At 53.2% G+C, this 15,806-nt stretch overlaps 1 protein-coding gene across 5 annotated transcripts in view; it reads right to left on the reverse strand.

Annotated features, from left to right (window-relative positions):
* Positions 1-10,432: 10,432 nt before the first annotated feature.
* SFSWAP (splicing factor SWAP) overlaps positions 10,433-15,806 on the reverse strand; it is an 80,381-nt gene continuing 75,007 nt past the window's right edge. For 4 of the 5 annotated variants that reach the window (XM_055550688.1, XM_055550686.1, XM_055550687.1 and 1 more), the window contains 3 exons: positions 12,554-12,709; positions 11,068-11,140; positions 10,433-10,735 (listed from right to left, as the gene is read on the reverse strand). In XM_055550688.1, the coding sequence (XP_055406663.1) occupies positions 10,670-10,735; positions 11,068-11,140; positions 12,554-12,709 (295 nt within the window). In that variant the 3' untranslated portion in view covers positions 10,433-10,669. Of the gene's footprint in view, positions 10,736-11,067; positions 11,141-12,553; positions 12,710-15,806 lie in introns of those variants that run through there. The other variant, XM_055550689.1, reaches the window with a different exon arrangement.

Here is a 15,806-nt window from a genome sequence, read left to right on the forward strand (position 1 = left end):
GGGAGATGCTTCTGGCCCTTGGACAAGACCTACACTGTCCACAGACACTGATCTTCATGCCTCCTGCCCTTCCTAATCCCTCTGCCCGGCCAGGTTCTTGGGGGGATCTTCCTCCAAGTTACTGGGTCTGCTCAGGGGACGGGGCATGGACCAACGGGTACCAGGACACAGAGGGGACCAAGGCCTTCAGCGTCTTGGCACAGTTTTACATTCTTACCAGGAACAGCTGTTCCTAGTTTGCTTGTGTAACTGAAGGTCAGTGGGAAGAGCTGGGTAAATGTGTGTGTTGGATATGAAGTGTCGACTTGCTCAAGGACATCCCTTCTCCAAGCTGGGCCCCAAGGGGAGGTGGGGGCCCTTAGACCAGGCCTGAGACCTTCACTCTAGCAGAGCGATGGGGCCTGGGCCATATGCCTGACCCCCTGCCTTGTGGAGATGACACTCAAGGGGCCGTGGCGAGGGGAGGCGATGTGGATGAATCAGGGGTGCAGAGTGGAACAGTGGTTCCCAGAGACACCCAGGCCCCATCCCTGGAACCCATGGATGTTCCCTTAAAAGGGGGCCTTGTAGATGTGATTAGATTACAGATCTTGAGATGGGGGTGCTAACAGTGGGTCCTTATTAGAGGGAGGCTGGGGAGTGGTGGTCCAGTGGCTAAGATTCTCTGGTCTCCCAGTGCAGGAGGCCTTGGTTCCATCCCTAGTCAGGGAACTAGATCCTGTGCGCTGCGTCTAAAATCCAGTGCGGCCAAATAAATAAATATTCAAAAAGAAAAAGAGGGAGGTAGAAGGCTCAGAGTCAGGGGGCAAGTCCACGTGGTGATGAAAGCAGTGGTTGGAATGATGCAGCTTGGAGCCAAGGGGACGCAGGTGCCTTTAGAGGCTGGACATGGTGAGGGCAGAGCCTCCCCGGGAGACCTCGAAGGAGCCAGCCCTGCTCACACCTTGCTTTCACCCCCACAAAACTGTCTCCAGACCCTCCAGCCTCCAGACTGTGAGTAAATGTTTCTTGCTTTGCACCTCTAGGTTTGTGGCCACAGATACTGCAGCCACAGGAAACCTCTGTGCATCTTATATCAGGTGGTGGGATGGGTGGAGCTGGGGGAGTCAGGAGGGAAGGCAACATTAAATGGGGTGTCAGTTTCTCAAGAGGCCTGAGAAAAGAGCAGTCTGGTGGGGGGGCCAGCCTATGCAAAGGTCCTGGGGCAGCCGCTGTGCATCAGAGGTCCAGGCAAGGGGCTGAAGTGCCGAGAGAGGAGGGGTAGTTTAAAACTTGTCCTTGTACTCTGAGCTGTGTTCCCAAGGGGACCACACCCCTCCCCCTCGAACCTGGGTAAGCCTCATGTCCTCCTCCATCAACAGGTGAGCCTGAAGGATTCACGTGGTGACTTCCAAGGCTGCCTTAGAAAAGGCCATGGGCTTCCTTGGACCCCCATGCACTCACTGCAAGACACGATCTCAGTGGGGTGGAGAGAGGGAGAGAGAGAAGGTGAGAAGGAGAGAGAGATACCTGGGAAGTCCCAGATGTTACAGCTGGGTCTCTGTGTCTTCCTAGCTCAGGGGCCAGCTTGTGGGTGGAGAAGCCTTTTCGTGGTCCAGGGTGGCTATGGGAAGACTCCGAGGTGCACCCCTGGGAGACAGGATGGGGGGGAGGTGTGTAGTGCTGCCACATTTGGGATGTTTTGCTGGCATGTAGATGCTGTATTGCTTCGTTAGAGACGCTGTAACAAGCATCACAGACATTTATTTTCTCACGGAGGCTGGAAGTCCAAGATCGAGATGCTGCAGGGCTGGTTCTCTCTGAGGCTTCGCCCCTTGGTGTGTACCTGGCCGTGTCCCCACATGGTCCTCCCTGTGTGTGTCTGAGTCCTCATCTCTTCCTATAAGGATACCAGTCCTATGGGATGAGCCCCAGTCAATGGCCTCACTTTTCCTTAATTACCTCTAAGATCCTGACTCTCAATATAATCACATATTGAGGTGCTGCGGTTAGGACCGCAGTGTTTGCATTTTGGAGGAACACAATTCTGCCTGCAGCTGGCCCCATATGGAGGGTGAGGGGACAATAGTCAAAGGTGAGAGGTCTTCGGGGTGGGGACCGAGCGTGCAGGGTGTTGGGCAGGCAGAGTGGCTGTGGGGGTCAGGCTGCAGGGCTGCTGGGGTCTCTGGGCCCCACCTTGATCGACCTCCCAAGGGCAACTCTTGGACCTAGAGCTGGACCCTCTGCCCAGCCTGTCCAGGCTGTGTGCCCAGGAGCAACCCAGCCCCTCCCTCGCCTGAGAGGAGGTAACGTCCCTGAATCACAGTCTCCAGAGAAGGAATTACAAGAGAGATCAGTTCTGGTTCAGAAGACTTGTGTTCACCTCTTGGTATTTGAAGAGAAGACATTCTGGCTGCTGGGATTGTCTGTCGGACGTGCATGGAGGCACTCAGGCTGAGCCTTGTCTCCCCCTCTTCTTCCATCAGAGCAAGTTTAGCCCCTCGGCCCCGTTGGTCTGTGTGAGAGAGGAACAGTTTCAGGCTCCTCAGAGAAGCCTAGCTGAAGCCCAGGGAAAATTAGAGAGCTGGTTTCAGGCATGGCTGGTTCCAGTGGCTCTGGACACAGACTCTCACAAGGCTGACCTCTCATGCTTCCCCACCCTTGCCCAGAAGAGGAGGCCTTTCCTAAGGTTTCAGGGAAGGTTCTGGATTGTCTCACTTGGGTCTTGTCGTCTCCTCTGGGAGACAGGCCAAGCAGAGGTGAGTGCTGATTGGCTGGCCTGGGTCTGGGGCGGAGGGTCAACCTGTCAGCCCCACCCCCACCACGTGGGCCCGGTGGAGTGCAGGTGCTAGAAGCAAGTGTTGGCAGAGGATGCAAGTTCCTGCACCCCTTCCAGGCTTGCCATCCAATCACTGTGCTCCCGGCGCTAATTTAAGGGCATACAGACCCAACTCAGTGAATTCTTCTGGCCTCCCTACTCAGGGGTGCCATAGCTACTCCCAATGTAAAAAGAACCTAAGCTGAAAACCAGTGTCCACACAAAAACTTGCACATGACTGTCCATTCCAGCATTATTTATAATGGCCCAAAAGTGGAAGCTGCCTAAATATCCATCAAATGATGATGGACGGATAAACAAATGTGGTGGTTCCACACAGTGGAATATTATTCACCCCTCCCCCAAAATCTATGAAGTTGTGATGCATGCTGCAGCGTGGAGGAGCCTGGAAAACACTATGTAAGCAGGAAAAACAGAAAGAAAAGCCACGGAGTATATGATTATAGGAAATGTCCAGAACCATGAAATCTAGAGAGGCAGGAACCAGAGACAGCCAGGGCTGGGGGAAGGGAAGGGGGCGGTTGGTAATGAGTAGGTGGTTTATTTTGGGGTGATGGGGATGTTCTGGAATCGGATGGTGGTTGATGGTTGCATAGCATTATGGATGTACTTAAAAGTCACTCAGCTTTAAAGGGGTATATGGTGTGGTTTGAGTCACCACTTAAGAGAAGGAAATACGGGAATGAAGGGTTAAGGGCTCTGCTCCAGGTCCCCCAAGTGAAGGGCTGGCGGCTTTGACCCGCCCTCCCCATCTGTGCTGTGTGGCCGCCACTCTTCTTGCCCCTGGCCCCACACAGTGAATAGCTGATCAAAGCAGCCGGCACTTTGTAAAGCTGACAAAAAGCCAAGTTACTGTGCTCTCACTGAATCTGAGTTGTGCCATGATTTCAGAGAGCGCTCAGAAGGGAAACTGCCGCCAAGCACACGACGACGGACTGCTTTGTCACGTGCAGTAGATTTCCGACTTATTGGATGAGCTTTCTAGACTTAGCAAAACACAGCTCTTCACCATGTATCTCTATTAAACATGCATTAAAGGAATAAGGTAGGGACCTCCCTGGTGGTCCTGTGGTTAAGCCTCTGCCCTTCCACTGTAGGGGGGGCGGGTTTGATCCCTGGATGGGAAACTAAGATCCTGCATGGCACAGCCAGAAAAAAAAATTTTTTTTTTTTAAAAGGAACAACATAAGTAAAGCAGGCTGGTGAGGCGTTGGAGGCACTGTCAGGTCTGTGCTCTGTCTGGTGGGCTTTGTTCTTTTTGGACGAGGGGAAGGGGGAGGAAGCATGCGCCTTCTGAAATAGTCCATGGAGGAGCCTAGCCCTCTTGGAATGCAGCTGAGAGGGGGAGGTCTGATGCTTGCACTGCTCTTGACTCAGCCCTGCGTTCCTCAGAGCTAAAGCCTGCTCTTCCACAGCGTTTGGGGTTTCCTTCCAAGGCTGTGCGTCGGGGTGAGTGGTGTCCCCCCAGATCCATATCCACCCAGAGCCTGAGAATGTGAGCTTATTTGAAAAGTGGGTGTTATAGATGGAATCAAAGTTAAGGCTCTGGAGATGACCATCTTGGATTATCCAGCATGCAGCGTGCATGCGCGCTCAGTCATGTCTGACTTTGTGACCCTGTGGACTGTAGCCCTCCAGACTCCTCTGTCCATGGGATTCTCCAGGCAAGAATACTGGAGTGGATTGCCATTCCCTTCTCCAGAGGATTTTCCTGACCCAAAGATCGAATTCATGTCTCCTGTGTTGGCAGGCAGATTCTTTACTACTGAGCTACCTGCTGCCCAAATCCAGCGATGGGAATCCTCAGAGGAGGTGAGAAGGGGGGAAACGCACGGAGGGGAGGAGGCAGAGATGGGAGTGATGATGCAGCCACAAGCCAAGGACTCGAGGATGCCGGCAGCACCTGGAGCACGAGGAACCCCTGGAGGAACCAGCCCCGAAACACCCGGGACTCAGACTTCTGGCCTCCAGAGCCAAGAAGCAGCCCCTTGTTAGTGGTGGCTCAGTGGTAAAGAATCCACCGGCCAAGGAGGAGGTGTGTGTTCAGTCCCTGGGTTGGGAAGATCCCCTGAAGAAGGGAATGGCAACCCACTGCAGTAATCTTGCCTGAAGAATCCCATGGACAGAGGAGTCTGGTGGGCTACAGTCCATGGGCTCTCAGAGAGTCAGACACGACTGAGTGACTAAACAACACCAACAACAGCAAAATGGTGGTTTGGGCGGCCGCCCAGGACCCTAACACAGCTGCTAACTGTCCTTTGTGCCTACCCTGCCTTCCTGCTGTTCCCTAAACTTCTCTGCTTGGGAAGGGTTGGTGCTGCCTGTCTTACCATCAGGGGCTTCCTTGTCCTCACCCTGGCCTGCCGGTCCTGTCCACTCTGCCCTGCCCAGACCCCCTTCCCCTCACACGCTCCTAATTCAGCTGGACCCATCTCCTGTCCCTCCAGGCACATTTCTGCCACAGGACCTTTGCACCTGCTCTTCGCAGCACCCCCAGCCCCCATGTCCCTCCTGAACCTCAGTCTCTGTCCTGTGTCACCTCCTTAGAGGTGCCTCCGTGCGGCAGCCTCTGCGAAGCAGCCCTTGCCCCTGCTCCCTGTTTGGTTTTTCCTCCATGCAGTTTTTACCACCTGCCCTCTGGTCCATTCTCATCTGTTTACTCTGGGCTCCCCCCAAGGCCAGGCACTGCCGTCCTGCCCTCACGGTCTCCCAGCAGCACCACGATGGTCTCAGAAAGGGTCCTCCGCTTGGAGGGGATGCTGCCCCAGCCCACCGTCAGGAGGCTGAGGGGACCAACCACTTTCTGGGTTACAGATGTCCAGCGTCTCCTGGTCCCTCAGTGTGGGGTCCTCAGTGACTGATCCTGGGTCCCTCTCTCCTGTTCAGCTGACCCTGGAGACTTCTGTGACCAGCCACGCCCTGTGGGCACAAGGGTATGGCCTGTTTGACTCCTGTGGCTCCTGTTTGACAGCCTCCTTCTTGGACATTCCTGTGGGTGAGCTACGGCAGGCACCCCCACACGTCCCCAAACTCGGTGCCTCACCTTCCCCGACCCTGCACCCCTGACTCTGTGGAGGGTGCAGCCATGAACCTGGGCATGGTTGTTATTTCTGTAGAATAGCTTACTGTCTTTTTATTTATTTATTCACTTTGGCTGCACTGGGTCTTTGTTGCTGCTCAGGCTTTCTCTAGTTGCAGTGAGCAGGGGTTCTCTGTCAAGGATCATGGGCTCTAGGTGTTTGGGCTTCAGGAATTGCAGCTCACTGGCTCAGTAGTTGCAACACGAAGGCTCAGTATTTGTGGCTTGTGGGCTTCGTTGCTCTGTGGCATGTGGAATCTTTCCAGACCAGGGATCAAACCCATGTCCTCTGTATTGGCAGTTGGATTCTTTTCCACTGTACCACCAGGGAAGTCCTTACTGTGTCTTTAACCAAAAGTGCCCATTCTGAGGGCTTCCCCAGTGGCTCAGCAGTAAAGAATCTGTTTGCAATGCAGGAGCTATAGGAGACATGGGTTTGATCCCTGGGTCGGGAAGATCCCCTGGAGGAGGGCATGGCAACCCACTCCAGTATTCTAGCCTGGAGAATCCCAGGGACAGAGGAGCCTGGTGGGCTACAGTCCATAGGGTTGCAGAGTCAGACACGACTGAATTGACTTGGCACACACACGCATGCTCCTTCTGAACAAGCCTGTGACAGATAATGAGAACAGGCAATGTGTCGCTAAGCCTTGACTTTATTGAAGTCAACAGATATTCCTTTGTTAGTGTTCAGTCCCCTGGTTCCAGTGCTCTGTGGTGGAGGGAATAATCTCCTATTGGTTTACTCGACGTTGTGGAAGATTAGCTCTGGAGCCCAGTTGTGGGGCACCTGTGTTTGGTGGCAGCCTCAGCAGTGGGAGACGGTGACCCCCAGGCATTCTGCAGGAGGTGCTGCCCATGACTGAGGCCACTCCTCCTGAGTGATGCCCTGTCTTCTCCCTGCTGGACTTTAGGCCCAGGGTTCCCAGTGAGCCCGTCAGTAGGTTCAACAGCTCATGTGCACTCATCCTTCAAGCTGCCACGCTTGCAAAACACAGGCATTCCTAGTCTCAGCTTTAGAAGGCAGAGTTTTTGTGTTTGAGTTTCTCTTTTCTTCTTGTCTTTTAAATAAACCTTGGGAATTCCCTGGTGGTCCAGTGGTTAGGATTCTGTGCTTCATTGCAGGGGGCATGGGTTCGATCCCTGGTTGGGGAACTAAGATGTTTCATGCTCAAAACAAACAAACAGACAAAACACCCAAACAAATAAAACTTTAAAATTTGGAACAGTTTACATGTATAGAAAAACTGTGAAGACCACACAGAAGTGCAGATGACCCTCGTACCTACTTTCCTCTGTTAACACCGCATGTGCTGTGGTGCCTTGTCACCATCAGTGAACCGATACAGACAGACAGCGCTAAGTTGTGTCCGACTCTGCGCCCCCATGGACTGAGGAGCCCACCAGGCTCCTCTGTCCATGGGATTCTCCAGGCAAGAATATTGGAGTGGGTAGCCATTTCCTTCTCCAGGGGATCTTCCCGACCCAGGGATCCAACCTGGGTCTCCTGCATTGCAGGCGGATTCTTTATAGCTGAGCCACCAGGGAAGCCCAAGGAGACCAGAATTTCCTATTTCCCTGTAGTTGTAAAGAGCAACTTGGAAGGAGGCACCAGGATCATTCACATTTAACCATACGAATGATCACTTAATTCAACACAAATGAAACCGCAAACTCTGCTGAAAACCAGCTGCTGGATTGAGATGTTTGGCCGTGGGGTTGAGTTTCCACGTCTTCTCGGCAGCAGTCCGGCCTCCCTGCCCCACCCCCTCCACGCTTCCCCTTGGCCCCTCCCACCCGCCCACCACCGCCTCCATGCTCTCTGCCATTGCAGTCTTGTCCTGGATGAAGCGCCTTCCCCAGCAGCCTTGTTTCTTTCTGGGAATGTGGCGGGAGTGGCTGGGCCCTGAGCTCTCACTGGGTCAGGGGAGCGGAATGGTCTGGCTGGGGGTGGGGGGTGGAGGGCAGGGCTTTCGGACCTGAGCCACACCCACCTCTGGGCTGTAGGGGTGTTGAGACAAAGCATTACTAACAACAGGTGGGAGTGTGTTTTGAGCAATGTTACTGCATGTTAAGAGTCTTAGAGATGATCGGGATCCATACTGCACATGCATAATGAGGAGAGAAAGGTTTTTTTGGCTTGATATCCTGACATTTTCAGTTGTAGGATGCGAGAGAGTGCTGTTCATCGAGGGTATGGGGCCGGGGGCTGCCGCGGCTGCCTGGTCTTCCGCCCTGGGGCAGCTGAGCCGGTGAGGGAGACCACAGCGGGGGTTCCCGCCCAGACCCGCGCTGGACCGGGAGCCTCTCCTCCCGTTCTCGCTGCGGTAATGGTGGTTGCCAGTCTCGTGGACCCCAGACACAGAGTCCACGACAGGTGTCGTCTGGGGGACATCTGTGTAAAGACCGTATTTCCTCACCATACCACGATGCTCCCCTAACAGCTCGATGTCACCTGCCATGTTCCCGGAGCCTCTAGACGAGGCTGTGTGCCATTACCCGGAGCATTTGGTTGCAAACAGAAATGTCCAACGTGTTAGACGGGGCCTGACAGACGCCTGGACGAAGGCCCCAGCCCCAGCCCCGACATCGTCTGCCAGCGCTTTCCTGCAGCTGCCCTCATGGATGACTCTGGACATCAGAGGAGGATGCGGGCCCACGACGGACACCCCACCCCATAGTGCTCAGTCAGTGGGTGTCCTGCTGGCATTGGTCCAAGTCATCCTTTTCTTGCCAAGAATCTTTGTCTGGCTCATGCTCCCAGTTCCTTCACAGTGGAACAGCTAAACAGTGGCCCTGAACCAAGCAACAGAGGCGTACAAATAGCAGAGAGAATGGAAGTCACTGGTCGGTGCCCACAGGTCTAAGGACACAGAACCCAGATGTTGTGAAGAAAATGAAGGACCATGTAAAAACAAAACAATTTTTGCAGGTTCAAAAAAACCTATAAAGTTAAAAGAGAGGTGACAAATTGGGAGAAAATTACTTACAAAGTAAATAATACAGAAAGGGGTGCTTATTGTGCAATAAGCAACTCGATAGCAATAAAGAAAGAGCCGAAGCACAGGGCTGGTTTGCAGAGGAGAAATACAAAGGGATTTATAAATACAGGAGAAGTTGCTCAATCTTGCTCATAATTAAAGAAACGAAATGAAAATGTGAGAACTTTTCATCTCTCTGATTCAGCCAAGGTGACGTGTGAGTCACACTGCTTTGATGCGGATGCTGAAAAGACACTCGTGCTTGACTGCAAAGAGCCCTTTCTGGAGGACAATTATTCGCATCAAAATCAAAAGGGTATGTACCCTGAGACTTCCACTGCAGACTCCGTGTTACCTGTGTGCTTAGGTGATGTCTGTTTCAGGATGTCCAGTGTGGCTGTCATGCGGGGGCTGTTCAGACAGCAGGAAAACAAGAGGACGCCCTGACGTGCAAGCCCCGGGTCTGTGCACCAGGCTTGTGTCTGCTGGATGGTGGTGGCCAAGGTGGGGCCTTAACTGCTGACAGGGCACCGTCGCAAGGCAAGCTTGCGGGACAAAGTACAGAACTCCACAAAGCACAGCATGCCACCGCCGTGCGCAGGGACAGGTGTGTGAGACACGGGCGTGCATGCGTGTCCAACGGGCAGCAGGACCACAGCCGCAGCGGGAAGTGGCTCCGCGCCCTCAGCTCTGCGTGCACCCGGGCTCGGCGCCCTGGCCCCGTCCTCCTCCAGCCCGGCCTTGGACAGTCGGTTCCCAGGGGTGTGTCATTTTCTTCCTGACCATCCTCAGCAAAAGCCCTGGGAAGGCGTCTGCTTTCTGAGAAGGAACATCTCAAGGATCCATTTTCTGGTTCTGGAAAGTTGGCAGAACCAGGATGAATTCCTACTTTGGCACAGGGGGGTGTGTGAGTGAACAATGAGGAACCTTCTTACTGGGAGGATGAAGGTCAAACCATGGACAAGGGACAGCAGGCCCTCGCTGCTGGCACTTTAAATAAGGCACAGGCGTCTGCGCACGCCCGGGGCCGCGGGTACTCTGCAGAGAAAGGCCCACGTGACACAAGCAAGGTGGCCTCTCATGGCTGTGGCCGAAGCCTACAGTGGGGTGAAAATGGGTGAAAATACGAGGTATGGGGGCCAAGCGAGCAGGGCTCAGTGAAAGGACAGCTGTGTTCATCACCATCCATCTGAGCGAACGTGGAGGACATAGGTGCTAAAGATAGGAACCCACCCATACAGTGATGCCCTGCCTGGCGGAGGCAGGCTGCTTGCCTCTCCTGCTCTGCGGGGAGCGGAGATGGCAGTGGCCCTGCACCCTGGTGCAGGGAGTGCTGAGCTCTGACCACAGCTGGGGGTGCAGGAGCCAGGGGTCGGGGGTAGTGGTGGTTGTATGCCTGGTAGGGGTGTTGTCAGACTGGCAAAACCAACAGCCATCCCCACGTCCCCTGATGCCCACATAACAAGTGTTAGAGGCCAATGATAGACGACAAACAGTAAAAAAAACTCACAAGCCAGACAAGGAAGAAACTGCCCACAGTTACTAGCTAAAAAAGGTGTTTTCCTCCCATTTTATTTGATAATACATTTTCACAGAAACATGATATTATTTACAAATATACAGGTAAGAGACTGCTGGTCAAAAATCTTAAACTGAAAATGTCATCAAAAAGTAATTTACAAAACCCGCCAACTGTCCAGGAGCCCCGGGGGGGGATGGTCTGTGCAGGTCGGGGCTCTCTGCTCTGCCGGCTTTGGGAGCCCAGTCACCCAGTTGCCCGAGGCCTGTGTCTCAGGAGGCGCTGGTCTGCATGTTTTTGGAAGCTGCTAGCATCGCTCTTACTTTGGCCATGAGGTCCTGTGTGAGAAGAGACAAGGTGAGGTGAAGACAGAGGAGACAGGGGGCAACGTGCTGGGGGCCATGGGTGTGCTCAGGGCAGGGTTCCGTCCCAGCCCCGCTGCTGGGACCCGAGGTGGGATCACAGGCTCAGGGCTTAGGAATCGACCACACAGGTCACCCGGGAAGGAGGATGCAGGGCTGCCCGGAGAGGGAAGCTCAGGGCTCAGCCAGCCCGGGACCTCCAGGCAAGCAGCCCAGGACCCCCATCAGCACCCACGAGAGGAGAAGGAAGTGAAGGCTAGCCCCTTCATAAAAAGAAGGGAGGGAAGAGAGACCCGTTCCCACCTTACCTGAGTGATTTTGCTCTGCACTGAAGAAACGATGGCTGAGGAGATCTGACCGTCCTTTTCCTGAGAAACTCCCCTAATGCAAAGAGAAAGAGAAATCGGGGGCTTAAAAATACTTCAAGCCATTTTGTTTCCAGTATCTTTAAAAAATAAAGCAACCTTATAAATGTATGTATTTTACTTGTCTATTTTATGTAACAAATTTGAAATATTTCATAAAATGTAATCTAATTCAAAAGATATTTTCATATAAACATGTAAGACACATTTACAAAACGATGAAGAAAAGGAGGGCAGCAGAGAGAGCTGGCGTGCATTCAGAACCTGACCATAACCTGAGTGGGCACCTCCGGCCCATTTTTTGGACTTTAGGGGGCATGGATGTGACACACAAGTGATGATGGAGCCTGTACTCAGTTTCACCTTTGAAGAAGCCACAGCTTAGTTTTTGATTCACCCCAAGTGAGCTATGGAGAAGGCAATGGCACCCCACTCCAGTACTCTTGCCTGGAAAATCCCATGGACGGAGGAGCCTGCTAGGCTGCAGACCAGGGGGTCGCGAAGAGTCGGACACGACTGAGCGACTTCACTTTCACTTTTCCCTTTCATGCACTGGAGAAGGAAATGGCAACCCACTCCAGTGTTCTTGCCTGGAGAATCCCAGGGGCGGGGGAGCCTGGTGGGCTGCCGTCTATGGGGTCGCACAGAGTCGGACACGACTGAAGCGACTCAGCAGCAGCAGCAGCAAGTGAGCTATTGTCTCTGCCACTCACCCGCCAGTTTTGGGGGAGATGGGCCAAAATTCACATTCATGAAAACAGTGGGTCTACAAGCAGGAGGGGACATGATCCCAGCACCCCTCTGGGTGGATGGGTAGGGGTGGCTTTATGAAGTGGTACTGTCTGGCAGATACCTCCCAACAGCCAGGGCAGCCAGTCCTTGGGGAGCCACCTCGTGGGCATGGGGAGACTGTGATGGTCAGTGTGGACTCCCACGGCCCTGAAGCCCGTGTGCTCGGGAAGTTTCACCCGTCTGCTCCGGCTTAAGAGTGAGCAGTGGGTTGGCAGGGGTTCTTGGGGCTCAGTCACCGTGCACTCCTGTGCCTGCTCCCTTCCCGTGGTCACAGGGGCTCCGCAGAGGGGGCGACTCCCACCTCACACGGCCCGTGTGAGGACAGAGGCGCCATCATCAGGGAACGGTTGCTGCCACATTACATCTGACGCAGGTGCTTCCCCAGGACTCGCACCCAGGTCTGGGAGGGGAGGCCCCCCACCTGCTCACGGGGGGTGGGGGGTAGGGGCAGCCCAGGGTGCGGGGTGCAGGAGGCAGCCTAGGTTCTCTGACCTCTGTGTCCACCTTAGGCTCATTTTGAGCCTGAGTGACACAGAGAGGAGGGTGTGGGAGCAGGGGTCTGGGGCTTTGCCAGCGCCTGCCCCGTCTCAGCTGCCCTGCGCGGCCCAGAGGTCGGGGCGGGTCACGGCAAGGCTACCTGGAACGCTCCTGGCTGGAGCCCCGGCTCTCCACAGGAGAGATGCTGGCCGAGTGGCGGCGCGCAGGCTGCTTGCTCGGGGAGGCTGGCTGAGATCCGGCCTTGGACTTGGTCCGTGACCGTGAGCGTCTCTTCTTCTTCTTCTCGTGGGGGCTCCTGGAAGGAAAGCAGTGTTAGACAAAGGCACTGCGCTGGCTCTGAAGGAGTGCTGGGTGTGTTCCTGGAGAATTCGGCAACTTCCCCCTTCTATACACATTAACTCTTTTTAAGAACTATGTACATTTAACTTGAAACCTGGATGGGTGTAACAATATATAAGCCATGCAAGAAGTGAAATGAAGACCACCTTTGAGACAGAAGTCCTGAAGTCAGATGCCTGTGGGTTTATAACACGCTCAGCGCTTTATCTGCATTTAAACACCATAAGCAACTGAGTGCTGTTTATGCTTCCTGTTCATTTATGCTGACTTAATGGGAATTTCCAGCCAGAAATGGAAAATGATTAAAACCAAGCACTGCGAACACAAAAGCTCAGTGTGTCCTGGCCTGAAGTGGACAGTGCTCCGGGGCTGCCTGCGCTCCCGCTGGTCCCCACGGCCACGTCTCGCTAACTGTAGCCCACACGCTCCGAGTCACCAAGGCCTGCAATCCCACGTCAGAAATGTGCCCCCAGCTCCGTCTCCCCTTTCCAGACCCTCCCCCGCCCAGAGAAGACATCCCTGAGCTTCCTGAAGGTCTCGTGCTACATCACGTGCCCTGTGACCCTCCTTCCTGTGCCCCTAAAACGCCTGAAGAAAGAGGGAACGTGTGTAGATGGTGAAAGTGTGGAAGTGCACACGGGCGCTGAGCCCCTCCTCTGGGCTTCTTCTGAAAGACCACCTGTTGCCAGTCCTTGAGAAGCCCACCCCGGCACACAGCACAGGGGCCTCCGCAGCCTGCCCTCTTGCTGTGACTGAGCATTTCTGGGAGACTCTTTGCAGACACAGGTCACCGTGAATTTCATGAGCCTGATGCCCAAACTGCAGGGTGCCAGCTGGAGGGTGGATGACAGGCTCCCAGTGCTATAGTGACCCCTAAAAATATTTATTGCTCTAAACACGGACACCCCAGGTCACCGCCTGCACAGCTCAGACTCCTCCCGGCTCCTCAGGACTCAGGTAGCTTGCAGGCCCTCCCCAACCTGCAGACACCCCAGGGTCTGTCCTCACATCCTCTCACCATTTCACCTGCCACCCAACCTGTCACTCACCAGGGTATTTCCCTGATGCCCCTATTCGCCTTGGTAGCACAGTGTGGGGTACAGGCAGGGCCACCCCAGGCACCTGCGGGGGCTCGTGCTTGAGTCCAGGCCCCGATTCAGCTCCCATGGGCCCCTGGCGTAGCAGACTGCTGAGCCAGAGAAGCAAGCTGATCCTCCTGTCTGGTAGGGCACAGCTTTCTGGCTCTGCCTCAACCACAGCACCAGGGCCTGGCCCTGGGTGGTGACAGCCTTATGACTTCAGCTGCGGGAAGTGTCCCCCAGTGAGCTGGGCTGTGGGTAGGTGGCCTCTGTGCAGGCCTGGATGAAGAGAAGTGGTCGAGAAAGAGGCTGTTCCTGGGGCTGGACACACAGAGGTGGAAAGTGCATAATACCACAGGCCTACTTCCTATACTGCAGAGGTTTTGTGAATTTTTGTCTATAGACAAATGCCTAGGATTTCAAAGGAAGCAGGGTTAAAAAAAAAAAAAAAAAGTGACCTCAACCCCAAATCTAGTTAAGCTCCTGTGGCTGCCGATATGAAATAAAGGTAAGTTAGCAATCCTGACCTGTAAATCACTACAACTTGATCTGCATAACAAAACTTTCCAAGTGTTTGCTTAAGGAATTAAGTAATCTAATTATTAATAGTATTATTTTAAATTGAGGTGTGCTTTACATCCAGCAAAATGCAAAGGTCTGAAGTGCTATTTGTTGATTCTGGCCAAGTTGCAGACATGGTGAAACCCAGAAACCTCTCACGATCAGGGACATTCCACCATCCAGAAGGTTCTTCCACTGATGCTCTACCATCTGCACCCCCTTCCCCTCCCTCACAGGACCCACTGCTCTGATTTCTAGCATGTATTAGGTTGGTGCAAAAGTTAACTGCAGTTTTGCACTGCTGAACTTTGCTGTTTGACACTGGAATACATTCTTAAAAAAATGCAGTTTTGTTATATACATCATTTTAACACACATTTCTTGCTTTATGTTTTTTTTTGCTAATGACATTACTTGCTGTTTATATTTATTTTAGAAATGATGTGAGATAAAGAGCAAATTTGAGCGATTTTCTTATTAGAGTTAAAAATGGGTCATAAAGCATCAGAGACAACTCACAACATCAGCAATGCATTTAGCCCAGGAACTGCTAACCAAAGCACAGTGCAGTGGTAATTCAAAAAGTTTTGCAAAGGAGAGGAGAGCCTTGAAGATGAGGAGTGCAGTGGGCGGCCGTTGGAAGCTGGCAACAACCAACTGAGAGGATCACTGAAGCTGATCCTCTTACAACTACCCGAGAAGCTGCCAAAGAACTCAGTGTCGACCATTCTACAGTCTTCTGGCATTTGAAGCAAATTGGAAAGGTGATAAAGCTTGTTAAACAGGTGTCTCATGAGCTGACAGCAAGTCAAAAAAAACTGTCCTTTTGAAGTGCCATCTTCCCTTATTGTACACAACAACAATGAACCGTTTCTTAATTGGACTGTGACATGCCACAAAAAGTGGATTTTATACAACAAGTGGCGACAACCAGCTCAGTGGCTGGACCAAGAAGAAGCTCCAAAGCACTTCTCAAAGCCAAACCTGCACCAAAAAAAAGTCATAGTCACTGTTTGGTGGTCTGCTGCTAGTCTGATCCACTACAGCTTTTTGAATCCTGGTGAAAACCATGACATCTGAGAAGTATGCTCAGCAAATGGACGGGATGCACTGAAAACTGCAACACCTGCAGCCGGCACTGGTCAACAGAACGGGCCCGGTTCACCTGCACTACACCCGGCCGCACGCTGCGAGCCAGCGCTTCAAAAGTTGAACAAATTGGGCTACGAAGTTCTGCCTCATCCACCATATTCACCTGACCTCTTGCCAAGTGATTACCACTTCTTCAAGCATCTCAACAACTTTTTGCAGGGAACATGCTTCTGCAACCAGCAGGACGCAGAAAATGCTTTCCAAGAGCTGGTCGAATCCCGAAGCACAGATTTTTATGCTATAGGAAGAGACAAACTTATT

The sequence above is a fragment of the Bubalus kerabau genome, chromosome 16, assembly GCF_029407905.1.
Source record: "Bubalus kerabau isolate K-KA32 ecotype Philippines breed swamp buffalo chromosome 16, PCC_UOA_SB_1v2, whole genome shotgun sequence".
NCBI classification, from domain to species: domain Eukaryota; kingdom Metazoa; phylum Chordata; class Mammalia; order Artiodactyla; family Bovidae; genus Bubalus; species Bubalus kerabau.